General features: G+C 58.4%; 2 protein-coding genes across 3 annotated transcripts; both read left to right on the forward strand.

Moving 5' to 3' along the window:
* The first annotated feature begins 797 nt into the window (after window positions 1-797).
* Window positions 798-6,827, forward strand: ADGRG5 (adhesion G protein-coupled receptor G5). Its single transcript, XM_038185412.2, has 13 exons — window positions 798-929; window positions 1,837-1,920; window positions 2,140-2,218; window positions 2,329-2,467; window positions 3,465-3,599; window positions 3,808-3,924; window positions 4,153-4,195; window positions 4,409-4,515; window positions 4,733-4,851; window positions 4,940-5,205; window positions 5,281-5,380; window positions 5,812-6,074; window positions 6,214-6,827. The coding sequence occupies exons 2-13, from the start codon at window positions 1,857-1,859 to the stop codon at window positions 6,288-6,290; spliced, it is 1,509 nt and encodes a 502-aa protein (XP_038041340.1). The 5' UTR covers window positions 798-929; window positions 1,837-1,856; the 3' UTR covers window positions 6,291-6,827.
* A 5,132-nt stretch (window positions 6,828-11,959) lies between these two features.
* Window positions 11,960-25,595, forward strand: ADGRG1 (adhesion G protein-coupled receptor G1). 2 transcript variants are annotated; one of them, XM_027466018.3, is made up of 14 exons: window positions 11,960-12,362; window positions 18,022-18,109; window positions 18,617-19,033; window positions 19,538-19,655; window positions 19,796-19,943; window positions 20,096-20,221; window positions 20,639-20,755; window positions 21,239-21,284; window positions 21,675-21,778; window positions 21,860-21,975; window positions 22,503-22,777; window positions 24,059-24,170; window positions 24,430-24,698; window positions 24,869-25,595. In XM_027466018.3, exons 2-14 carry the CDS (start codon window positions 18,070-18,072, stop codon window positions 24,988-24,990), a joined length of 2,010 nt encoding a protein of 669 aa, XP_027321819.1. In that variant the 5' UTR covers window positions 11,960-12,362; window positions 18,022-18,069; the 3' UTR covers window positions 24,991-25,595. The 2 variants fall into 2 exon arrangements, with proteins under 2 accessions (XP_027321819.1, XP_027321820.1); XM_027466019.3 differs by having other exon boundaries at window positions 21,678-21,778.
* The last annotated feature ends 10 nt before the right edge of the window (window positions 25,596-25,605 follow it).

The raw sequence follows: 25,605 nt of genomic DNA on the forward strand, positions 1-25,605 counted from the left end.
TTTAGCTGGGAGCAGAAGTTATTTGAAGAAAATGAAGCTGAAAGTCTTGTTTGAGGAAACAGCCAGTTGTTCCAAGAACTTTCTTGAATTTTCTTCAGAAAATGCTCAGATGAAATACTGTAAGTGTTTCTTAACTGCTTGCTGGGAAATTGTCATCATGGTGACACCAGAAGGCTCCAGAACCTTCTGCAGCATTATGTCCTTTTGCAGTATTCACAGCTTGCCCCAAAAGCAGCAAGTGCCTGATTGTGCCCACTAATCCTCCACTAAATCCACCCCAAAGGGCTCCCATCTTCAGGATGGAGGCCAGTGGTTGTGCTGCTCCATGGGCTGAGGCCTGGAGACTCATTGCATGGGTGGGTGCAGGTGCCAGGGACCCCATGTGGCATCGTTACCCAGTGATGGGTACTGGCACGGCTGAGTCCAGGCAAACTCATCTCACAGAGGGCCCGTGAATTTGGGCTGGGCTTCTCTTCCAGCTGCCCACCTCCATCAACGCTGCCTTCAACAGGAGCTGTGAGAAAGAAGGCAGTGAGAAGCTGATCTGATGCAGAAACCCATTATATCAAATGTGACTGGGGAGCAAATTGTCCTCAGGCCACACCAAATGGCAGACCTGTGCCCTCACGGCCTTCAGCCTCAGCGCTGAAGTTTGGCCATACCAGGGACACTGCCCCTGGTGTGCCAGCTGCGACCCTGGTCCCCAGCACAGCATCTGGAAAGAATAAGCAACAGGGAATATGGAAGTGCTGTTGATTTAATCTTCTCATCTGCATATGAGCACTTCCTTTTTTGCTGCACGGACCCACAATATAGACAGTTACCCAGCGGCTCGGCAGCTTCGCTGTGGTGCCTGCGCCAAGCTTGTGACACAGCAGCTCCAGAGACACCTGAACACCGCTGCAGCTCCACCAGCCCAGCTCCAGCAGGTAGGGGCTTCCCTGCAGGAGTCAGGGACTTCTTGGGGTTGGTGGGTGGGAAGGGTTCCTGCACAGCATGGGGGCTTCCTGGGGCCAGGGCTGAGCACACAGCACAGGAAGGAGCTGCTCTCACCATGGTGTCTGCACCTCCCAGCTCCCTTCCCTTCAGCATCAGCATTTTCCTCTCTTGGCTCTGTCTTGGGGGAATGATGGCCCGTGGAGCCCTCATGGGTGCTGGCTGTGCAGTGGGATGGATGTAGCAGCAAAGTGCCAGCCGTGGGCTGCCAAAAACTGCTATCGCGCTGGGGACTATGGACAGCCTGGGGAGCAGCCACCTGCTGACCAAGGCATTGCTGCTGCTGCCATGGGCAGGCAGAGCCTTGTGGCAGTCATGGCTTGGTGCTCGGGAAGTGTCAGCACAACAGGGCATCACCAGCCCACAACCCTTCTGGGAAGTCCAGCTGCACTGGTCGCTGCTGGCCGTGACAATGCAAAAGGTCATGCTATGCCCTGATGGCAGTACAAACATTTCTGCACGTATTTGTGCACCACTTTCAGGTCTGTGGTCTCTCCCTCACGGCAGGCAAGCTGCTGCTTTTGGGGTTGTTGTTGTACATGCGGTAGGAGCCGAGAGCAGATATGAGGACAGTGTTGCAACAGATGCAAATCTTACTTGGTGCCTTCCACCCTTGTGCTGGGGATGATTCCTCCTGGGGAGCTCAGGACCAGGACAGTCCCAGTGAGCCCTGGTGCTGCGGCAGAGCGGGTGGCAGCACCACTGGGATTTGCATGGCAGGTGGCAGCACCACTGGGATTTGCATGGCAGCCTGTCCCAGCCCTGGCTGGCCAGACAGTGGCTGGATGCTTCCCAAGTGCGATCCCAAGGCTGGGACTTGGTAGTGGGTACCTTTCACAGGAGCAGAGAAAAGCACGGAGATGCTCACCCTGCTGCTGACCACCCTTGTCCTCTGCCTCGCTGGGTCTGTCTTGCCAAACGAAGGTAGGGGCATCTCCTGTAGATCTTCCCCGTGCCACCTTGCTGCCAGCAGCAGTCTGGAGGCGATGCCTGCTGGTGTTAGCTGGGTGGTTTGGAGACCATTTGGGACTTCCCAGCTTGGGGGGGGAAGAGGGGAATGGGAAAAGACTGGGGTGAGAGGGGGATGGCGAGTGGGGAAGGATGCTGTGCATTGAGGCTCAGCTCCCAGAACATTTCTCACAGACATAGAGATTATAGAGAGCTGCATGCAGGACCTGGATGTGGGGCTGGAGGAGGGCAACCCCCAGTACAACTGGGACAGGTGAGTGGCAGCTTCACCCCTGCTGTCCCCAGACCCTCCATATCCCCCGCAGCCTCAGGGGCCCGCTCGCACTGCACCCTGTCCCACAAGCCCTCCTTTTCCCCTTGCAGGTTAAATCGGCTTGAGCAGGCGCTAGCCCGCAGCAAACCCGGCAAGGAGGGATGCCACTTCCAGACCAATCTGGTCGAGGCCCACGTGTATAGTGTCTCGGCAGACAGCTTCAAAGGTTTAAACCTCAGCAGCAGTGCGGTCAGTACCCCTGTGCTGCCGGGCTCTGCCTGCAGCATGCACACAGCATCGCCCCTCCATCCCTCCTCCCTGCATGGGATCCCCCTAGGGGGGATGCCGGGGTGGCTCTCGGTCACCTATGCCGGGGTTGATGAGGAGCAGGTTGGTTTTGGGCACCTTCTGAGCATGCTTTGCACAAGCCCAACCCCGGGAGACGTGGCCCCAGGCAAACCGGCTGCAGATGCCCAGCGCCGACACTGGGGGGCTTCCGCTGCGCGCTAGCGGAGAGCCGGGATTTTCAGCCAGCCCCCTGTGCCTTGGGGCCTGAAGATCCCGTTTTCCAAAAACAAGAAGCCCCGAGCCGTGGCTTTGCTCAGCAAAGAGGGAGATGCGAAGGACGGGGGACAGCGCCGGGGCCGCTTCCGCAGCGCGGAGCAGAGGGGTCCTGAGGCAGCCCCGCAGCACTTCCTGCAGCCCCGGCAGCGAGACTTCCTCGGCTCTGCGGTCGGGTCGCTCCAGCCAAGTTCCCTTCCTCGTAAAGCGTAGCTGCTGCTGAGCAAAGCAGCTTTCGCTCCAGTGCGGGTGCCCATGTGTCAGCTGGGACCCCTGCTCGGGACCTGGGGGAGCAGAGACACCCTGGGGGCACCTCCCAAAGCATCCTGCTGCGATGCCCTCTGCTTGTCCCCCGACCACGCCAGATGGGGTGGACTTCTCTGTGTCCTTCTGCCTGCAGCCCCAGCCTGTGCTCGTCTTCAGCATCGGGACTTGGAGCAGCTGCAGTGCCTGCGTGTCCACAAGCAGCTCCGACACCCCGGTGGGGCTGGGGATGTGGTGCACCGGGCTGGAGCTGCCACCAGAGCTGGGGAATGCTGTGGAGTGATGCTGAACTGGGGTGGCTGTGCCGGGGGGCAGCCAGGGCACCACCCAGGCCTGTGGCTCTTGTGGGCAGTGTGGGGCTAGAGTACTGCTGGGCTGGCTGGGTGTTGGGTGGCAAAACCCTTCTCTGCCCTCCTGGCAGGCAAAGAGCAACGGGCGAAGCAAGGCACAGCCCAAGCACGCCATGAGATTCCCAGAGGAGCTCACGCACGGCATGCGGGCACGGGAGGAGCACAAGCTCATCTGCATTTACATCCACAGTCCTTGCATCTTCCTGGTGAGCCAAGGCCTGTGCTGGTGGGGTGAGGGTGCCTGGGGAGACCTCTCCAGCCACCCTGAGCAGCCCTCTTCAGCAGCACACTGGCCCAAACGCCATGCACTGCCTGCACCCTGCAGGGTGCCTGGGGTGGGTGGGATGTCCTTTGGGGCTGCGATGGCAGCCTGGGGTCTTCAGGCACTCCCCACAGGAACCCTGGCTCTTGCAGGACGAGCAGAACAGCTCTGTACTGAACAACCACATCCTGGGAGCCTTCCTGCAAAACAGGGCCGTGACTGGGCTCGGGCAACCCGTGGAGATCCAGTTCTGGCACAACCTGGTGCTGGTGAGCAGAGCTCCGCTGTGGGCACCAGTGATGCTGGCCACAGCCAAGCTCTGGGGATGTGGGGGATCCCCAACATTGTGTTCCCTCCTGAGTTGGGAAAGACAAGATTTATCCCTCCTTGCATCAGGATCAGGATGTTTCTTTGCATCCAGGGGAGGGGGGGGTGGTCCTTCCCCAGGGAGCAGAGGCTGTTCCCATCTCTCACCTCCTCCATCCCCTTCTCACCAGGATGCCTCCAACGCAACCTGTGTCTTCTGGGTGCCTGGAGCTGGTAAGTGTGTCCATAGCCAGGATGGGGGGACGGTCAGCTCGCTGCCAACCTGAAGGCATCGTCTGCCAGCCCCCAGGCAGCTCTCACCATGGGAAAAAGGGAGAAGACAGAGCAGGGCCAGCAAGGAGCCAGCAAGCCTGCCCCTGCCTGTCTCCCATCCACTGTGTGGCATATGGGGAGCCGGGGCACCCTCTGACAGCATCTCTCCCACAGGCGCAGGCAGAGCAGGCAGCTGGAGCAGAGAGGGCTGCAAGACCGAGCACAGAGAGGGCACCGTTGTCTGCCACTGCAGCCACCTCACCTACTTTGCCGTCTTGATGGTCCACAACCCTTCTTCCCTTCCCGTCTTCCCCCTGCTTAGCTCTGCAGGCAGCTCAGTGGGGGTGGGGGTGTGCGTGGGTGTATGTGGGGGTGCAGAGGGTGCTATGAGGGGTGTTTTTTGCGAGAAGATTCCCCTCCTTCCCCCCATTTTCCCAGCTGGTGGGTGCTGTGTGGGACCTTCCTGTGGCTCACCCCGTCCCTACCTCTCGTGGGCAGATCCAGGCACAAAACCTGAGCCAGCCTGTGCTGGAGTCTCTCACCTACATCAGCACCGTGGGCTGCTCCATCTCAGCCGCTGCCACCTTCTGCACCCTCCTGCTCTGCTGCTTCTTCAGGTAGAGCCACTCCGTGCCGTGTGCCGTGCCGTGCCCTGCTGCCAGGCAGGCACCCCTCGGCACCCCCTTGCCCTCTCTGCTCTTGCAGGCGCCGGCCAAAGGACACCACGACCAGGATCCACATGAACCTCCTGGCTGCACTGTTCCTGCTCAATGGCAGCTTCCTGCTGAGCAAGCCGCTGGCCACCGGCACCAAGGAGCTCTGCCAGGCTGCTGCTGCCCTGCTCCACGGAAGCCTCCTCTGCTCCCTGGCGTGGATGGGTGCTGAGGCCTTCCACCTCTACCTCCTCCTCGTCAAGGTCTACAACATCTACATTCAGCACTACCTCCTCAAGCTCTGCCTCTGTGCTTGGGGTGAGTGGCTCCCATGGGCTTCTGCTGGCACCGCTGCCCCCGCCGAGCCCCACACAGCCTCTGCTCGCCCCCCAGGTCTGCCCACGCTGGTTGTGATTGCTGTTGTGATCTTCAGGGGAGAAACCTATGGGCACCATGCCATCAGCACCACTGACGGCTACCAGAATACGAACATGTGAGTGTGGGGGCTGCTGGCTCCCCATGCACCCCAGGTACCCCCCGTACCCCAAGCTCCCCATGCAGCTCGGGTTCCCCATGCACCCCAGGGACCCAAGGCTGATTTGGGTCCAGGGCCAGCACAAGCTGGTGGTAGCTCCGCAGGTGACACTTTTTATCAGCTTGGACATTTCTCTGGAACCCTGCAGGCCCCCACCTCACTACAGATGGGGGCACCTGCTTGCCATGCCCCCTCACAGCTGGATGCTGTGGGCCTTGGGCAGCTTCAGGGGCATTTTTTCCCCTAGATGCCCCATCTCCCAGCACCATGGGGTGATCGGGGATGGCCGCATCCCTCCCTTCCTCCCTCCACCACCAAGCCCTGCCACACACCCAGCCCTTGGGTTATGGGCACTGGTCCCCGTCTCCACACGGGTGTCTCTCTGTCAGGTGCTGGCTCACCAGCAAGCCGGCCCACTTTGTCACCCTGTGCTATGCTGGCCTCATCCTGCTCTTCAACACGCTGATGCTGGCGGCCGTGGTAGTAATGCTGAGGAGGATCAAGAGCCAGAAGGGGCAGGCGAGAAGGGACTGGGCGACGGTGCTGGGGCTCACCTGCCTGCTGGGAACCACCTGGGGCTTGGCCTTCTTCAGCTTCGGCGTCCTTCTCATCCCCCAGCTCTACCTCTTCACCATCCTCAACTCCCTGCAAGGTCAGTGGGGAGCACCTGGGCAGGGAAGGAGGTCGGGGGGAGGGAAACCGGTGGGGGCTTGCGAGCTTGCCACTCTTCATCCTTCCACTGTGGCAATGGGGAAGCCTGCAGCCGTGACCGTGCCACCGCCCCCCTGCAGGTCTCTTCATCTGCGTGTGGTACATCACCACATACCACCGCAGCAGGTCCAGCTCTGACAGCAGCACCTCCAGATAACATGTCCTGCTGAGGGGCTGTGGGGATCCAGGAGCCGCCAAGGAAGTATCGGAGCTGCAAAGGAGCTGCCCAGAGCCAGGGGCCTGCAGCCACCCGCAGCACCACTGCTGTGCCCAGCTGCCCTGCACCACCCCGGACACTTGGCCCAGGGGGGCCCTTCTGCCCCCCTCACTTTTACTGGAACTGACTTCTCCCACAGGGTGCAAATGGGCTGGAGCAGAGCAGGACATGGGACAGCCAGCCACTGGCAGCCTCTATCTCACAGCAAAGCAGCAGGCACTGGTCATGGTGATCATTCTCCCCAGCATCTCCTCCTCCAAGAGTGAGGTCAGGGACAGTGGCTGCCCACAGCCCCAGTCGCCAGCAATCACGCACACAAGGGCTTTGGCTTAGTGATTCTGCAGTAGAGAGGAGGGTGGTAAATGAGTAAGTGAGCTGACAGCAAAGATAAATTGGCTTTCCTCTCTTCTCTCTTATGAAACTGGACTCAGAGCAGAGCTCTTCAATGCAAATAAACTCTTTATCAGGGTTTAAACAGCCCAGCCTGCAGGAAATAAATAGCAAGGACAAACTGTGGGGACTGGAAATGTGGGTTGGAGATGGTGATCAAGCCCTGGCCCCCATGTGCTTCCCAGCACGCAGGGCTCTGTTATCCTGCAGCTACCCAAGCCAGCTGAAGCTTTGCCCTTCTTCACCCAAGATTTTGGAGCCAGGCGTTCTGCTCTCTCTGCTGGGCTGCAGGGACTTCACAGGTGTCACACCATGGAGATGCTGGCGTGGACATGAATCTCTGTACCTCTGTCCCCACGTTTGCAGCTCAAGGGTGCAGGGCATGGGCAGCAGCAGGACAACAAGGCCATTTACTGCTGCTGCCAGTTTCTGCTCTGGTGGCAGGAAAACAGGCATCACGAGTCAGCTCACTGCACATCTCTTTCTTCCCGTGTCACTCCATTGAGCGCTTTTCCCTTTCGCCAGAAAGGGAAAAAGCTTCTTGGGGCCTATTTCTGGGAAGCCAAGGAAACCACTTGCTCTTGTTCTTTGTTCTGTTCACAAAGGAAAGAAAGTGCCTCTGAGTTTCCGTCCATCCCACTCACAGCAAGGACAAAAGCCCTCCCGTCTGGGTCTTTGAGCGCGGTGCTGGAGTGCGCTAGGCACAGCCGCAGCCAGCTCCATGCCCTTGTCCTGCGGGCTCTCTTGCACCTCGTGGCCATGAGCTGTGCGTGGTTCAGCGCTTCAGCATCTGACTTTGGCCATTAAAAACAGCCTGGGCTTTGGTGAGGTGCCAAGTGCCGGGCAGCGAATGAGCCCCACTGTGAGCACCTCCTGCTGGGGAGTCGCTTCCCCGTTCAGGCAGCTCCAGCTCCAAGGGAAGAGTTTTGTGGCATGAGTCACGCAGTTTGCTGGTGACTGTGTGCACTGACACCGGTGCATTCATGCGCCTTATTCCTGTATCCGGCTGCTCCTGGAAAACAATCACCTCATCACTGCCTCCCTCTGCAGGCTACCCCAGGAGCACCAGGGCAGCGGGGTCCCAGCGGGGCACGGCACTCCCGAGGGAGCCAGGCGGAATGTGAAGGTGTTTTCCCACACTGCCAGGCCAGGAGCAGGGATGAAGGGCACCCCAAGGACCCCACACATGTGCCGGCATGGCGATGGGGACTGAAAGAACATGACTTTTAGGGCTGAAGGCACAGGGCTTTTGCTGGAGGCACAGGGAGGGCTGAGCCCCCAGGGCTCCTCTGCTCCCTGCTCCGAGTGCACAGCTGGTGTGGCCTCTCTGATGCCCCAGAAACATGGGCAGGAGGGGGAGCAGCCTGTCTCACCTTCTCAAGGAGAACCGATCCTGTTTACCTTTAGCCTTATCAGGCAAGATTCTGTGTATTTTGTCAGCATTTGATTCCTTGAGTGGGATGGGATTTCTGACCTGGGCAGCAGCTGGGATAAGGATGGAGCCTGGGACTGCATGGGATTGCAGCCCAGGGTGTAGCCAGGGTTCCTGCAGGGCAGGAGGCTCAGACCCACACTTGAGCCCTGCAGAGGGGCAGCCAAAGACCCGTGCCAGGCAGTCAGGGCTGATATTTCTGCCTCAGCAACGGCAGCTGGTATCACCCCTCTGCCTGCCACTGCCACGCCTCACCACCAGCCTCAGGCTGAGGTGCCTGCCCAATGGAAAAAATCCTCAAAGTCTGTGGGGAACAACCAACCAAGGAAGACCCTTTTGGGATCTAGATTTGGGACTTCACTGCTGGTGCCTGCTGAAGAGCCGACCAACACCGGTTTCCCATGTCCTATCGGAGCATCTTAAGCCTTGTACTATCTCCAGGACCGGTTTCACTCTGACTTCACAGACATTCCTGCCGGCTTGTTTGTAGTGCCAAGCCCAAACAAGATGATTTTATTGCTCTCTACAGTTGGGTTTTACAGTCCTGGCACCCAGCAGATTGCTGTTGTCATTGCTGCCAGATGGAGAAACCCTGATGAGGGGAGATCTGGCCTCCTGATTCGGAGACCTTTGGGGTCCCAAGAGGCTGTAAAAGGCCGACTTTATGATCAAGGCTGAAAGATGCAGGGTCAGAGCCATAAGTGCCCCTCATTGGGCTTGCAATGGGTATTCATCTGCACCTATGGGCAGGGCAGTTTTGGATCTGGACACAAGGGGGACAAGCCAGGAGCAGCTGGGGACTGAGGCTGCTCAAGGTAAACCTCACCTCTTTCCAGAGGAGCTGCCAGCTCCCTCTCCACCTCTGCCTCCTGCTTTCCCATGCAAATGTGCTCTCCCGACGCAGCTCAAGCCCAGGCAGCGTGCAGCCCTCAGGGCAGTACATGTTTTTGTGAGACTGGCTGGGAGCGGGGCCAGGTGAGGCGAGCAGACCGGAGGCAGGGCAGGGCGAGAGCAGCCCACAGCTGTGAAATGGGGGAGGCCGAGGTGCTGGCATCCAGCTATTCTGGACCGTGCTAGGTTCTGTAACGAGGGGCATTGCCATGGTTTTGACTGGGGAGGCTCAGATTGGGCACAAGAGGAAAGTCTTTGCTAAGAAAGTTGTGCACCCTGGGATGGTTCACTGGGATTTCTATCCCTGGAGCTTTCCCAGACTCAGCCCACCACAGGCACGGCTGCCCTGCCCTGGCATTGCTCACTGTCTTGCTCAGCAGGATCGGGGACCTCCAGACATCCCCTCCTACCAGCACTGCTCTGTGATGTGGCTGCATCACCCTCACCCTCCCCCTGCACCGACTGGAGCTGAGCTGAGCCCAGCTCACGGTTCACACCCCAGCAGCACCTCTCCAGGGACGAGCACCCCTACCTGCAACAGGCAGCCAGGGAGGCAGGAGCCAGCCCCAAGCCCTGGAGAACCAGCGTGGGCCCAGGGGGGGGATGAGAGGCGTCAGGGATCACTGCACCCAGGGACGTCAGAGCTATCAGTCAGCCCTCCCCTGCCCTCCCCTAGCCACAGACCCCAGCCACAGGGGACACCATGGGAGCAGCAATGCCAGCCCGAGCTGAGCCAGCCACAGCAACCACAGCAGCAGCTCCTGTCCCTGTGCCACCTGAGGGGAACACGCCACCCTGGCACAGGCTCCAGATAAGGGAGGTGGCTCCCAAGCTTCCACGTCAGGTGGAAGCAATAACGCAGGGTAAAGGATCTCGGAGGGGGGCTGGGGGAGGTGATCCGTGCTCTGGGCTGGGGCCGTGGCTGCTTTCCAGCAGGACTGGCACAGCCCAGCGGGTCTCCTGCCTCTGTTGCCCATGCCTCAGGCTTCAGATGACTGAGATATCCTTGCCTGCCAGCAGCAGCCTGGTGGTGAGCTCATCAAGACACATCCTTGCCTGGCTGAACCCCGGCTCCCACAGCTGTGCCTCTGCCCTGCTCCTCACCCACCCAAAGCGTTCACACCATTTGGGGACAGGTCTTCTTCCCTGCAAGGCTTCAGGCCATGCAAGGGCTGCCTGCAGCCCAGCCCAGATGAGACATGGGGATACCCCCGAGGGACTGAAACAACCCTAGATAACCACCTAGGGTTACCAACAAATTCACACTCACATGGACAGGCTCCAGGGTGGGTGCTCGCACAGCTTTTAGGAACTTTTATGGCTTTTAGGAACTTCCCAGCTTGAGCAATAAATCCTTATCAGGCCAAGAGACTGCTGCTGGCCTGAGCCCAAGGGCAAGTTTCCCTTGTAAGGGACAACACAAGGATTTCCTCCCCCCTTGCTCTGCAAGGGTCTTTGAAACAGCAGCAAGGCCTGTTGACTTCAAGATAATCCAATAACATCAACAAGTGCAGGCATCAACCTAAAAATAACTCTGTTCACCTCCTGATAACGTCAAATGCAGACAAAAGTCCCTTTGTTACATAAACAGTTACAAGAAAATGGCCTAAAATGTCCTTTCCTCATCAGAGTCACACCAGAGGCGTGACCATGGGACAAGGGGGCAGCACCTGACCCACAGGAGAGCCTCATCCCCGACTAGCTGGAGGAAGGAGTGAAGAGCAGGTCCAGCAAGGGCCGGGAAGGAGGCAGCGATACTCTGCTTGCTGGTCATTTTTGTGTCTTTTCTCCCAGGAGGCAGATTTATGGTGGTCCCTGATGGGGTCAGGTGAAATGGTCAGGGTGACCTGAGGGAGCAGGCTCAGCTTGTGGTGATGCTCCCACAGCTCTGGCTGCTACGGACTGCGTGCCGATGCTTGATCTGAAATTGGGCTCAGCCCCAGTCTCCATAGCGTGGGACCGCTGCCCTTCAAAGGGAGCCGTGTTAGCTGTGGCGTGGCCACGTGAGGCCATGTGAATGGCCCCGGCAGGCAGCCTGGCTTCCTGCAGGAGCTGGAATTGGAACAAAGTCAGAAGCAGCTTGTGGGTGATGCCAATGGAGGTGCAAGTCACCGTGCTGGAGTCCTCCAGCACAGGGCAGGAGGGAGGGCAGAGGCACCACCCCTGTCTCCCAGCACAGCCGCGTGTTGCTCCTTTGGCACAGAGGCCGACTTTTGCTTCTGTGCCACCCAGCACCTTTGCTGCCAGTGCGTCTACCCTTCCCCCAGCAAAAAGAAAAGTTCCATTCAAACAACTGGAAATATCTGTGAGAGCCAGTATTTACCCAAGGCACTTCCTGGCCACCTCCCAGCGCACTCTCCTCCCCTCCATCTCCTTGGAGCCTGACTTTCTCCCGCACGACTGCTTTTCAGTACACACAAAGGGCGGCTATGGCTGGAACCTGGCCGAGCTGTGCCCCTTTTTGCAGCAGCTTTGTGGGCTCTGCAGTGATCAGCACCACTCCTCACGGATGCCCCCAGACTCAAACCCTGCAGCTGCCCCAGGGTGAGGGACAGGGTCCCCACCTCTGGGCTCAGAAGGCAGGGACACCCCCTGACCCCACACCCCAGCCCTCCTCCTTCAGATACCGGGGTCTGTGTGCAGCCAGGTGCATGTGTGGAGCTGCGGGGACCAAGCCCCACGCTCAGGACCCTTCATTTGGGCACTGGGCAGGAGCCACGCTCCTCGCTCTGCTGCTTGTCCTGCTCCGTGTCCCCCCCCATTTCCCGCACGGAGCGGGGCAGAGTTCGCGGGGACGCTCCGTCCCGGCTGCTCTCCCATCAACTATTATTGTTTTTTTTTAATCCCTTTTGCAGCCAAGCGTGCAGCCTGCCAGCCAAACAACTCCTTTCCTCCTCTGGACACCCGCCAGCCCCTGCGCCGTGCCTGGAGCCGCAAGGTGCTGGGAAGGAGGCAGCCCGGCCCCCGGCCGCCCCAGCCGAGCTCCCTCAGGAGCGAGACCACTCGGACCCCCCCCCACCGAGCCCGGCTGCAGCGACCGGGTGCCGCTCCCGGAGGCTGGGGGCGCCGCGACCCCCCCGGGGGTCCCTGAGGGTCTCGGCGGCACCCGGTGCTGCTCGGCTCCTCCCGGTCCCGCCCGCTGAGTCACGGCGGGGCGGGGGTGGGCTGAGCAGAGCCGAGCCGTGCCGAGCCGTGCGGTTCCGATAGGAGCAGTGCCGTGCCGAGCCGAGCCGCATCGTACCGAGCCGATAGGAGCCGTGCCGTGCCGGGACAGCGCGCCCAGCCCGGGCCGGGCCCAGGTACCGGGGTCTGTTAAGCCGGGCGGGGGTCCCGGAGCGGCTTGGGGGGCGTGCGGGGCCGGGGGCAGGAGCGGCGGGGCCGGGGCGCTCGGGGTCGGACCGCGGCTGGGGGCCGGGCGGTGCTGCGGGCGCTTGGCCCCCCAGCTCCCGTGGGGGTCTCCTGGGGGCCGGGGTGCCGGGTGGGCTGTGGGACGAGGCGGGGAGCACGGCTGCGACGTGTGCTGTGTGTCCCTGCACGGGCTGCGACGCCTCTGTCCCCGCACAGACGGCTCTCCCCTAGCGCCCCGCTGTCCACAGCCAAGGCGCGACCTGCCTGGAAGCCTCCATCCCTACGGGCGCTTCCCTTCCCTGCTAAATCGGGCTCGGCCTTGGCGCTGCCCAGCAGCCAGGCTGAAAGGAATTCAGCCCCGGAGCCGCAAATCCCCGTGCACTTTGCGGGGCAGCTGTTCTCGGCTGCTGCCCTCAGCACAGCTGAGCCCTGTGAAGCCCCCGCTGCTCTGCTGAGCCTTGCTGTGTGCTGTGTGTGCGGCCACCGCCTCCCAACCCAGGGCACCAGCGGCACACCCCGCTTCTCCTTCTGGCGGAGAGCGCGGCATCCCGTGGGATGGTTGGCTTGTCTCGACAGGGAGCTCTCCTTCCACTGCCTGCCGGGGGATTCCTGCTGCAGCACTGCGGCTTGCCCGTCCCGGCAAATTGCTGGGGCTGCCATCGGTGCTCCCCACCCCTGAGCTGCCTGAGGGGTCCCTGAGGAAAGGGGCAAAGAGAGCGGCAAGACCCAGCAAGACCAGTTGGAGAATTGAAGTCAGATCTCCTGGAATAGGCTACTAGCAGCAAGCCCAGACTGCTGTGAGTGGGGGAGCCAGCCAAGGCTCATTTCATGGCCTGGGAGCTGTGGTACCCACTTACATGTAGGAGCTCTGCTGCCAGCAGGGAGCCAGGGGTGGTTTCAGAGATCTGGACAGCAGGAGAGAGGCTTTGGGCAATGCTGTGAGTGAGGTCCTCCTCAGCACCACAGCCACAGTGGGTTTTGCTCTGCCCCTGCAAGGTTTGCTGCTCCCACGTGAATTGAGCCAAGGCCTAAAAATGCTGCATAGTTGGTTCCAGTCCAGCTCTTAATCCTGCAGCCTGGGGGCTGCTATTCGGAGAGCAACAGGTTTGCAAACAACTGTGTGCTGCCGGGATGGGGCACACTGGGGCTGGCCTTCCTGCGTATTTTGGTGGCACCCATGGGTGTCAGAGGGGTGTGGTGCTGCAGACAGCAGCTCCCACATGCTGGGGGCTCTGGCTGCAGCCGGAGGAGGGCTGTGAGTGCCGGCTCCATGTGGCACCAGCTGGGCAGCAGCCTGCCAGCACTTGTTTTTCGGAAGGGCACTGAGCCGTAAACTTCTTTCCCCTCAGCTCACCGACAGCTGGGCTTTGGCAGTGACCAGGAGATCTGTGACCCAGGCCCTTGTACCTAGCTCCTGTGATGCCAGCCCCCGCCGGTGAAAGTCCCACAGGAGTCGCTTCACCCTTGGCAGGCACTGGAATTGCTGCCATCCTCAAAGTATCCCGAGCCAAACATGAAATGGCTTGGTTGTCCCCATGCTGGGGACGATCAGACCCGCTCAGCCCAGGGTGAGGGGCAGCCCGTGTTGCCCATCAGCTCGGTGTTACCAGCTGCAGCCCATGCCTGAGGCTGAGTGCACCGTGAGGATGTGTGAGTGGGCACACCAAGGCCAGCCCCGCTCCTTACAGGTGGGAAACCGAAATCCCCAGACTTCACATCAGTTGCGATGTGTTTTGAGGATGAAGGCTGCTCCTCCAAGGCTGTGGCAACCTCAACACTGCTGCAGGCGTACCTGTTCCTTTGGAGGCTGTGTATAGCCCTTGCTGAAGCCACTGGCTTTGCATGACACCAAACAAGATGCTGTGTGTTCCCCACCACTGCAGAGGAAGCGTTGGGTTTGTTAGCTGAGGTATTTCTGGTTGCAGTGTCTTTTAGGAAATGGTTCAATGGTTTTCAATTCAATGGTTTTGAGCATCGGAGTTCGGGGCTGTCTCTGCCTCCCGCCAGCTCTCCCACCGCTTCCTCAGGAGGGGAGGTGGCAATCGGCCCGTGAAGGACATCAGGTCTGTCAGGGAGCTCTGCTGGGCCCCTGGCAATCTTTATCAGATCGTGTCCCTTCTCCAAAACTGCCCCGTGCCTGCTGGTGCTGCTTGCATGCTGATGCTGTGACTAATGTGTGGGCTGGCCCCTGTGCCCACGGGATGCTGGCCAAGGCCAAGGACACATGGTGAAGATGACCCTCGTCACCAGAGTGACTGAGGCTGGGGCTGTCCTGAGCATCCCCTCCATAATGGCCCCTGCTCCCTGCATGGGATTGTTCTGGATCCTGTCTGGGGGAGTCTGTCCTGGGTGCCTGGGGCCACTCACATGCCTCTCTCTCTCTGTGCGTCAGTTCCCCCATCTATTTCCCAAAACTTTGCCTTCTCTCCCATGAATAGCAGGCTATGGGTGGAGAGCCGTGTCCTTATTAGCATCTTGGAGGCTCAAGACACAGATCAGTAGTGTATTTTACTAGTAAGCCTGGAAGCAAAATAGATGAAAGCCCTTGTATCTACCCATTGCTGGTGTTTGTGTGAGACATGAGAGCATCTTCCCTTCTTGGGAAAAATATCATGTGCAAAACCCACATGCCCTCGCTGTCTCCAAGTAATCAAATACCTGGTGCCGAGTCACCCAGAGATCAATAAGGTTTCTCAGTGGTAATAAACACTGGGCTTTTTATTTTTTCTACTTGCCTCTGGGTTTAGATAAAGTCTTCTTCCCAGGCTTCCCTTTGCAAGGCCAGCGCGTTAATTTAGCAGTGATGAGAGAACACAATGTAATGCCCTGATACTTCGTGCTGAGCCTCTGAGAAAACACATCCTGCCCTGTGCCAGTAAGGAGCCTGCTCCAGAGCCGATCTCCCCCACCTCTGCTTATCTCATCTCTGACAAAGCAGCAGCTTTTCTATGTGCTATTGTTCTCAGAGCAGCCTTGGAGCTGAGCTACCCGGCTGGGGGGGGACTGGGGCGGGGTGACTGGAAAAGCCTTCCTGCTCCAGGGAGGAAGGAGGGAGGTTGGGCTGGCGTGGAGGGGCTGCCCTGCCCGGCTGCTGCAATAGCTCCCAGCTCTGGTTTTCACAGAAGGGTTCCTGGGGGCGCGGGGCAGCAGGGAGCCGAGTGGTACCTGGGCACAGTGATGCTGTGCCATCACCTGAGCTGCTCCCCGACGCCTCCAGGATGCACTTGGGGACCAGCATTGCCTGCTGTGGGTGGGAATGGAGATTTTGTGCTGAGAAAACTGTTTCAGGGGATTTTCACTTGGCATTGTTTAGCTCAGGAAGAGGCAATCAACCGAGTTGGGGCAAGCAGAGCTCAGAGGGGAAATACCAGCTGCCCCGCTTCCATGGGGATTTCTGGTCTCATCTGGGCTCTCCGTAATGGCTGAAAGGAGACGATCCCTTTCTTTGGGATCCAAATCCAAATCCAAACTGTGCCAGCACAGCAGAATGGGTCAGAGCTTGTCCCTCTGCCAGCCTTCCCCTGGCTGGAGCCTTGCAGCTTTGTGTCCCCATGCACTGGCTCGGTGCCGTGGCGCCACAGTTTGCATTCACATCTTTGTTACTCCCAGCTTCAAGCACCGGTGCTTCACATTGCCTTTAGGCACAGCGCATGTTTTGCTGTTGCCACCTGCGTTTTGCCATCACATGGCTGTGCTTTTTCAATACAAGCTCTCACTCCGTGGCTGCATGTGTGTGGTTCCTGGGCACGCAGCAAGGAATGGGGACGCCGGCCTCATCCACATCCAGTTACTGCTGGCGAGTCACGTCCATGCTGGGGACCTCAGCAGCACGGTGCTTGTACAAGACCGTTATGCCCATGGTAGATGGTTGATTTACAGCCCAAAGCCCCTGTCATCCAGGGGTGACAAATTGTCGCGGGAAGGCTAAGGCGCTCTGCGTGTTGGTGCTGACACACCGGTGCAGGATGTGCGCGGGATCCGTGCTGGCTGGAGAGACTTCCTGCGCTGCTCAGGAAAGCAGCAAGCGGCTGTGGTGTCGCATTAGCAAACCCATGTGGGGAAGCATGTCTCAGCACAGGCACAAGCCACCTCCTGCTGACACCCAGGCCAACCCAGAACCTGGCCCTGGGCAAGCGGCACTGTGAGACTGGCCAGCACTGGTCGGCAGCCCCACTTCCAGCCTCGGCAAGAAATGAGGTGGGACCTTCCCCTTGCCACTAGGCAACCCGGTGACAAGTTTTCAAGCCAGCAATTATCCCTGGTCTTCACTACTGACAACCCTTGGATGCCTTTGAGAGCTTGTGAGACACAGAAGAGGCTTTATTTTTATCTTTCTCATGAGACCAAAATGTCATTCCTCTCATTTCTGACATCACACCATTGGTCAGACAGAAAAACCTCAACAGTGCAGCAAAGGGAGCCTTTGATAGCAGTGCTTGCGGGAGCCCTGCAGCCACTTCGGTGGGTGGTCCCCCGGTCTCACATGCTGTGAAACAGCTGCGGCTCCGTTCACACAGGCAACAGGCGTCTGCACGCCTGGCCAGGTTTATGTCCCCATGGACAGGACACCCTGAAACGGTGCTGGGGGTTTTGAGCAGGATGGTTGGGAGCGATGTGCGAGCCAGACACAGCCCTGGCAGCGGCAGCAACCTGGGTGCTGGCTTGGCTTTGGGCATCAGCAAGTGCTTGGTGCGGGCAGCCTCCCCACGCAGCCCGTGCTGACGCTGTCCTGTCCCAGGGGCTCAGCGTGATGCCCTCGATGGTGCACGTTTGCATTAGCTCATCAGCTTTCCAGGCATGGGCCAATTTCAGCCTCTTTATGGTCCTGCTGCCCAGGGATGCACCCCTCATGGTGGCTCTGGGCGTTCCTGCCACCTCCTGCTGCTCTCACCCCAGGCCCCTGGGTGGGGCTGGTGTCACTGTGCTGCAGGTAGCGCCTGCCCCTGCTACTGCTGCTGGGTGCAAATACCACAGCTGCAGCCTCGGCGGGTGCCTCGTGAAGGTGGGAGCCCAAGGTGTCAAGCTGAGCATGGGAAAGTGCTGCACAGCAACCATGAGACTGCTGCCAGGAGGTGGGGTTGTGTTGCAGCCGATGCACAAGCAGATGCAGGTGATGGTGGCAGCCGTAGGGGGACAGAGCATGCTCGTGTCCTGCACCGTGCTCCGTCCCCACCACCGCTGGCTCTGGTTTGCAACATGACCAGCTCCGCAGCTGAAAATACAGGAGATGAAATCACCAGATACAAATCTAGGCCAGGCAGGTTAGGAAACCACTATTTCCTTCTGTTCTTTATCGCCTGCGTTAAGAAGCCAGGGCAGGAACCAAGATGTGAAGCAGCAAGCTGTAGAGCTTGGCGCCTGTGCTGGGGCCGAGAGTCCAGAGATTTGTCTGCCCCCCCCGCCTCTGTCCTGTCCTTCCAACCTCATGTGGCGAGTCTGGCACCCGGAGCTCCTCCCTGGTGGCAGAGGCACTCAGGAGCTGGCTGTTGCACCAGCCACTGTCCCACCTGCACAGCCTCAGCTCTCCATCTCCTGGTGCCCTGCTGGCTGTGGGCAACGTTCTTGTCACCCCAAATACTTACATGGCCTCTTTTCTTTGTGACCTTCCAGGCTCTGCTTTCTCCTGTGAGGCAAAGCCAAAGTCAAGAGCCACCTGTGATGAAAGTCCTGCTCCTGTTCCTTCTCTCCCCCCTCCAAGGTAGGCTGGTCCCAGTCACATCTTGCCCTGGGCTAGCACGTCTGGGCTGCTGGAGGTAATTGGCAGCCCCAAAATGCAAAGGTTGAAGGCACTGGGGGATGTTTGCTGCCATGGCTTCCACAGAGGTGAAACATCTTGTGGGCTGATGTGCCTCCACTAGGGTCTCTGGCATGAGGACCTGGAGATGGAGGGGTCCTTTCTGGAGAAAGGAGCAGGTCTGCATCCATCTGTAGTGCTCCTTTGTCATTGTCAGCCTGCTGCAGGGCCGGGGGGGTGTCACTGGGGAGAAGCCAGCCCCAGGAGAGAGGGGCTCCTGTAGCCCCGGGCATGCTGGCTCCTGGCAAACCTCCCAGCGTGACCGTGGGCAATTCGGAGGTGGCTGGTGGCACACAGCCTGGCCAGGATGGGTTTGGCACACCTGGGGCAGAGCCTGGCACGCTGCGTGCTGGCGTGTGGGTGGCTGCCCCTCTGGCTAAGCCGGCGTCTCTCTGCGCTTGTGCAATGCAGGGGTGGGTGCAAGCACCCGCCAGGAGGATTTCCGTTTCTGCGGAGAGAGGAACCAGACTGAGAACAGCTCCGTCATCTACAAGCACAGTCCTGCCAACATCTCCATTGAGAACACGGCCCAGGCACTCATAATAAAAAGCCCATTTCTGCCAAGCGGGAGAAACTTTTATCACCAGTCCAGCTTGCCGCCCACTTTGGGCCGGTACCGCTTCTGCATCTACTGGTTCAAGCACAACAGGACCCTCCGGCTTGCATATGGGAAGCAGAGCTTCCTCCTGGGCCGGGACCCAGGCAGCAGCATCACCCAGGAGAGGGACTCGTGGAAGACTGAAAGGACCAAGATCTTCAACGTGTCCTATGTCTTCAAGGGCCAGAAGAACACCTCCCTTGACAGTGCATCTGAATACTTTTTCCCTGGTAAAGGCAGTTTGGTGTTATTTTAATGAGATAATGAGATAATTTTAATGAGTCAATTCCATTCCAGCCTGTGCAAGCCATCAGCAGAGCACTGGGGATGTCCTGGTGCTGTGCCATACTATGACAATGTCAAGACACAGCTTAAGGGTGATGGGAAGGACAAGTGGTTTTGCTTAAGCAGCCCCATGGCAGCCCCTGTCACACAGGTGTCCCTGGGCGAGCCGCTGCCAAAGCATGAAGGCAGAGGTTTTCCAAAGTGCTACAGCCCCCTGAAATCCCAGCAAGCCATGTGCTTTGCAGGGGAATGCTGAGCTCCAGGCGGCCAGAGAAACCATCTGGGTCAGGGTCTCTGGTGGCTTCCCAAGTGTGGGGCCACGTTGAAGCCCCTTGCTTTGGGTTCCTGCAAGGGCTGTGCCATGGAGCCGGCCCTGGCCAGCAGCTGGGGACAGGGGGAAGCTGGCTCTGCCTGTGCCCCTGACAGTTTCTCCTGTTGTGTGCCACCAGCCTCTCTGGAGATCATGCCCGTCGGGGAGCAGGACGTAGAGGGCCAGCTCGCTGCCCTGGACAGACTCCTCGCACAGGCGCCGGCCTCGGGTGCCACGGCACAGCGATCGCTTCGGCAGTGAGTGTGGGGCTGGGCTGCAGGCCGGGAGGTTGTGGTGGTGGGCAGGGTGTTGGTTGGACCCGTTCCACTCTGGCACCTTTTTCCTGGTCCCCAGCGTGGCACCTGCTGCCCTGCTCACTGCATCCTCTTCCCCACAGCGAACTCGGGGCCCTGGAGAGGATGCTGGCACACGTGGAGCTCAAAGGGCAGAACCAGACCTTTGGGAAGGCCGCTCTGCGTGCCACTGTCCTGAGAGTCAGCACTGCACAGGCTCCTCAGCACCTGGCCTTTGCTTCCCCGAGAGAGGTGGGTCTGTGGGGTGCTGGTAGGGATGGAAGTGCAACCCCAGGGCTGGCAGATGTTGTCACCCCTGTCAGCCCCACCACACCCAGTGGAGCTCAGAGTAGCAGCCCCCCAGCATCTTCCCAAGCTCTGTCCCAATGGGTCTGTCCTTGCAGGAGGGCAGAGAGGTCCAGGGGTTCACCGTGGATCTGCCGAGCAGCTTGTTCGTGACAGCAAAGGAGGAAGAGGTGGTGGAGCACAGGGTGCTCCTGGTGGACGTCAACAGCCAGGCCATGTTCCAGGTAATGCTTGTGCCATGCAGCACGGTGGGGTGCCACTGTCTGGTGGCATAGAGCAGCAGGGAGCCAGCTGCAGCGGGTGTGGGTACAAATCAGCACAAGGCATCGTTCCCTGGACTGACCTTACATTCACGTCCATGTTGCACCTTGCAGCATCACCTGCAGCTCAGCCAGGCTTTGTCTGCTCCTCTGCCCCTCCCGCAGCCCTCGCCCTTCTCAGCCAGCTCCAGTGCCTGCTGCCCAAACCAGGCTGAAGGCACTCACTTGTAGAAGGTGCTCTGGAGATGTTAGATGCTTCAAAAAGGAGCTAGAGGCTTGACAGGAAAGCGGCACAGGTCCTCTTTGCCGTGGACTCGCCAGCTTCACACCTGGCAGCTCTCCCTTCCTGCAGTGCCACCACCTCCTCTCCTTCTCCCACAGGATGAAAACAGCAGCCACGTCCTGGGTGACAAGGTGGTTGGCATCTCCCTGGTGGACACGGTGGTGGCCAATCTCTCTGACCCAGTGGTCCTCACTTTCTACCACAACCAACTGCCGGTAAGTGGGGGAACAGCCCCATCACACCCAATCACTCCAGGAACGGAGGGGCAGGGATGGCTCAGGCCCTACCAGCTTGAAGAGTGGTCACGATCCAGCAGGTCCTAGGCCTGCTGCAACCTACTGCATCTTCTGGCGTCATGGCTTCACCACGTGCACTAGTGGCGGCTCTGCCTACTTCTGTGCAGTGGATGATGATTTGCAGATGTGTCAACTCCAGCACAATCTCCAGGGCTGGGGATAATTTGAGTTAATATTTATTTACTCATTCATAGCCACTGCTCAAAGATGAACTCCTTATCTAAAAGTGGGGCCTGGGAGGAGGCATCTGTTCTGCAAACTGCCAAGAGAAGTATTTACCTTGAGCCTCTGCTCATGATATGGGCCAGTTCATCTCCTGAGACCATCTCACCTTTTGTTCAGTGTTGCCCCTACCAAACTTGCAATTCATCCTGACCAGGACCTGTTGTTTTGTCATTTCAGAGGAATGTGACCCTGCTGTGTGTCTTCTGGCAGGAGGACAGCACCGGTGAGTGTATGGGTGCAGGAGCTTCTGCATTTGTGTGCGAAGCACAGGTGCTCTTTCTGTTCCCTTGGCTGAGTACTAAAGACCTGCTGTTGGTGGTGAAAGTTGTTCTGCAGCTCCCTTGCTCCAGCTCCATAAACATTTCCCTTGGGGTCAATTTCAGGCTTTTTCCTCCATATCTAACCTAGGAGCTTTCTCCTTCCCCAGGGAGGGTACTGTTGCTCCTGAGGCGAGCAATCCTGTGTATGTATTCCTGCCAGTGTGTGCTCTGCATGGGGTGATCTGGGACCCCCTCCCATTTGTCCTTCCCCCTGCTGTGGACACCCTAACCTGAAGCTCTGAGCTCCAAAGCTGCTGTTTCTGCCGGTCACCAGATGCTTTCCCTTTCTTTAGCAGCCAGCTCTGGAAACTGGGATAGCTATGGCTGCACAACAGTGGAGGGGGACAGACAGACACACTGCAGATGCAACCACCTCACCTACTTTGCTGTGCTAATGGTGGGTAGTGCCTTCCCGCAGCTCTCTCCATTATTCCCCCTGGCACTGCTCCTTCACTGTCTCATTCCTTCTTCTCCCCAGGTATCCTCTCCAGAGATTACCTACGTACACAGAGAGTATCTGAGCATCATCACGTACATCGGCTGCCTTATCTCAGCTTTGGCATCCATTTGCACCATCTTCTTCCTCTACTTCAGGTATGGTCTGGGTGCCCAGGTGAGCCAGTGGGCTGACAGGACACCCCATGCTCCCTCTGCATCTTTCCTGCACTGGGAAGGGCCCAAGCTCTCCAAAAGCAGTTGGTGGTCCAGCTGGAAGCATAATGAAGGAGCCAGGCTGGAAGAAAGCAGAATGTACACCTCCAGAAACTATCCTCTTTGCCAGGTCTCCTGAAAGGCACTCTCAAACACCTGTTGATTTTGGAAAATCAGTTTGGTTGTTATCATGGAGCTGGCAAGCAGAAAACGACAAAGATCTTGTCAGGGAGAGCAAGAGTGGCTTTTCTCGAGTAATATCACTGACCCTACGTGGACGATTGGGAACGGAAAATATGTCACTCCCAACCCTCCGTAGACTAAATCTGAAGTGCAGGGCCAGCTGCAGAGACCTGAATTTGCCTGTGTCAGTCCCATGCGTGTTGCCCCAGTGACACTGTGGGGTGTAGTGGGGCACCAGTGATGCTGGCCAGGCAGGGTGCTGACATCTCTTCCCCTCACTTCTCCAGAAGCAAGCAGCGAGACCAGATCATGAGCATGCACATCCACATGAACCTGCTGGGTGCCATCTTCCTCCTGGACTTCACCTTCCTCATCTCAGCGCACTTGGCTGCCAGCAGCAGCAATGCGGCCTGCATTGCTGGGGGGCTGTTCCTGCACTTCTCCCTCCTGAGCTGCCTCACCTGGATGGGCATCGAGGGCTACAACCTCTACCGGCTTGTGATCGAAGTCTTCAATGCCTACCATGACCACCTCCTCCTCAAGCTCTGCCTAGTGGGCTGGGGTAAGCATGGGGGAGCCAGAGACTCCCCAGGGGCAGGACAGTGGGGCATGGTAGGGTCAGTTTCTGCCCCTGGAAGTCTTTCCCAGCATATATGGTGCCTGGATGGGGATGGAGGCACAGCTGTGGTGTCTGAGAGCAGAGGGATCTGTCTCTTCACTGAGGCAGGAGACGCAGTGACTGAGAGCAGAAGCAGGGGCTAGAGCAAAGACAGGTCACCCAGCGAGGGAGGCATGTGACAGCCACTGCTTGGGGTCCTTAAATAGCGGTGGGATGTTCTTTCTAAAAGAGACACCCCAGTGTGGTGGTTTTACTGTGCTAGGCAGCTGAACTCCACCACAACCGCTCTCTCACTCCCCGTCCTTATAAGAGGAGGAGAAGAAGTACGGGAAAGAGCAACTCGTGGGTTGAGATAAGGATAATTTAATTAAAGGGAAAAAATAATTATTAGTGAAAGATTAATATTAATTAAACAATTCAACTAAAGGGAAAAAGGGAAAGGGGAAAAGGGAGGGGAAAAGAAAAAAAAAAAGTAAAGGCTGCGTGGAAGCGCAGAGGAAAGAAATTACTCTCTACTTTCCACAAATGAGTGATGCTTGACCACGTCCTTGAAGCAGGGCCTCAATGCACGTAGCCAGTGTTTGGGAGGACAGACGTTTTCACAGCGAGAGCCCCCCCTCTTCCTTTTTCTACCTTTTATTGCTGAGTGTGACACCATCTGGTATTGAATATCCCTTTGGTTGGTTTAGGTCAGCTGCCCTGGTGATGTTCCTTTCTCACTTTTTTGCCCACCCCCTAGGAGGGTTAGAGAGAGTCCTGATGCTGTGCCAGCACTGCTCAGCAGCAGATACAGCACTGGGGTGATACCACTGCTGTTCTAGCTACAAGTGCAGAGCACAGCACTGTGTGGGCTGCTGCAGGGAAAGTTAACATTCCAGCCAGACCCAGTACGCCAGGGCAGCCCATAAAGATGGGCCTGATGAAGGAGACACCCATACATCTCTGTCCTCCTTTGGATAGGAGGTTGTGGTAAGAAGATCTCATGATCATTTGTGGCCTAAAATCCCATCACCCTGTGAGACCCCCAGCTGGGCTCTGTGCAGCACAAGCCCGTTCCTTGGCCAGGGCTTATACCAGGAACCCTTGTTGTAGCCTCCCTCCTTGGTTCACCCCAAGGAGAGAGGACATTGTCCACCTTACGAGGAAAAAGAAGCAACGAGTCCTTCCAGAAGGTCTGTGGGTCAGAGATGAGGGTGGCCACTTTGCTCTGTTCTTAACACCCAGGACTCCCCTTCTGTTGCGTGATGCTGATCTTCCTGACTAACTGGACGAACTATGGCCCATTCTCCATTCCCGTGTATGAATCCATTGGTGGAAAGTCCACCAGTGCAACCATGTAAGTCATGGGAAATTGATTGCTTGGTCCCTGGTCTTAAAGTCATCTGGTTCAACCTCCACCTCCTTAGCCCACAAGGCTGTGGCTTTCCCGGGGCTTTGCATAAGGTGGGGCAGGGGATCCCCCGTCTGGGTTTAACTACGATGGGTGCTGAGTTAGCCCAGAACCTTCGTGCCCCCCCTCTCCACCCTCAAACCCTTTGTCTCATACCCCTGTGGGATGACACGGCGTAACCCTTTGCTTTTTCTCCTCCCTCTAGGTGCTGGATCACGAGCCCCCTGATCCATAACGTGATAAACCTGGGTTTATTCAGCCTGGTATTCCTCTTCAACTCCGTCATGCTGGGGGCCATGGTCCGGGAGATCCTCCGGCAGAACAAGAAAGGCCACAAGCTCAAGCACGTCCTAGCCCTCTGTGGTCTAAGCATCCTGCTGGGCATTCCCTGGGCACTGGTGTTCTTCTCCTTCACCTCCGGCAGCTTCCGCCTCGTCTCCCTCTACATCTTCACCATCATCAACTCACTCCAAGGTGATCCTGGGGCACTGGGCTCCTCCAAAAGGGCATGAGCTGCCCTGGGACTTTGTGGGTGTGGTGGTGATGGGCTATGAGAAGATACAGCCCTGGGAGACAGGCTAGCTCACTGGCATACTGGTGGTCCTCTGAGGGGATTGACCCACTCTTTCTCCCTTCTCACCCAGGTTTTCTCATCTTTCTCTGGTACTGGAGCATGGTGCTGCAGGCGAAAAAGTCCTCCAACTTGCAGAGCAGCTCTGACAGCATGAAACTGCAGCCTAACAGCAGCCACAGCCACCCTGGCTGAGCCTCGTGCTGGCCATGCCGCGGGGCTGCCTGGCCGGGGCTCCCCGCATGGAGGGTGGCCATGGCAAGCACCAGCGCCGGCCGCTTTGCTACTCGCCTGCCCCATGGGGCCACCGGGAGCACAGGGATCTGCAGCAGAGACCCCCAGCCCCTCGCCTCCACCAGCTCCGCGTTCCCCATCACCACGTCCCCTGAAGTAGCCGGGTGTCCCCGTCCCTGACCGGGTATCCCCTACCTGCTCCCACAGGGACAGGCTGGCTCCAGAGGCACGACAGAGAGATGTGCAGGGCTGTGGCAAGGGATGGAAGCAGGAGCAAGAACAGGCCCCCCAGCGCTCCCAATGTCCCCTGCAGTGCCCCAAGGCCTGTCCTCTCCCCGAGGAGGGACAGCAGGAGGGAAAGGCCCCGTTTTCAGGCCTTGCTGGTGGCCGCCAAGAGGGCCCTTCCCTGGTAAGACAGAATAACAACCACTGCAACACCCTCTAGCAGCTGAAATAATCTATTTTTGTTATTTTGTTGAACGTTTCTCTATTTTTGTATGGTGTAAAAGTTTAATATTTGTGCTCGCACATGAGACTTGTGCCCATTAAAGTTGTTCCCGCTCTGAGTATGGTGCC

The sequence above is a fragment of the Anas platyrhynchos genome, chromosome 12 (assembly GCF_047663525.1).
Source record: "Anas platyrhynchos isolate ZD024472 breed Pekin duck chromosome 12, IASCAAS_PekinDuck_T2T, whole genome shotgun sequence".
Classification (NCBI taxonomy): Eukaryota; Metazoa; Chordata; class Aves; order Anseriformes; family Anatidae; genus Anas; species Anas platyrhynchos.

Coding starts and splice junctions, on each gene's coding strand:
- ADGRG5 (XM_038185412.2), top strand. CDS start 1,857: ATGCTCACCCTGCTGCTGACCACCCTTGTCCTCTGCCTCGCTGGGTCT. Junction 5,206..5,280: donor GCTCTGCCTCTGTGCTTGGG/GTGAGTGGCTCC, acceptor CTCGCCCCCCAG/GTCTGCCCACGCTGGTTGTG. Junction 6,075..6,213: donor CATCCTCAACTCCCTGCAAG/GTCAGTGGGGAG, acceptor GCCCCCCTGCAG/GTCTCTTCATCTGCGTGTGG.
- ADGRG1 (XM_027466018.3), top strand. CDS start 18,070: ATGAAAGTCCTGCTCCTGTTCCTTCTCTCCCCCCTCCAAG. Junction 20,222..20,638: donor ACAGCCAGGCCATGTTCCAG/GTAATGCTTGTG, acceptor CTTCTCCCACAG/GATGAAAACAGCAGCCACGT. Junction 21,976..22,502: donor ATCTTCTTCCTCTACTTCAG/GTATGGTCTGGG, acceptor TCACTTCTCCAG/AAGCAAGCAGCGAGACCAGA.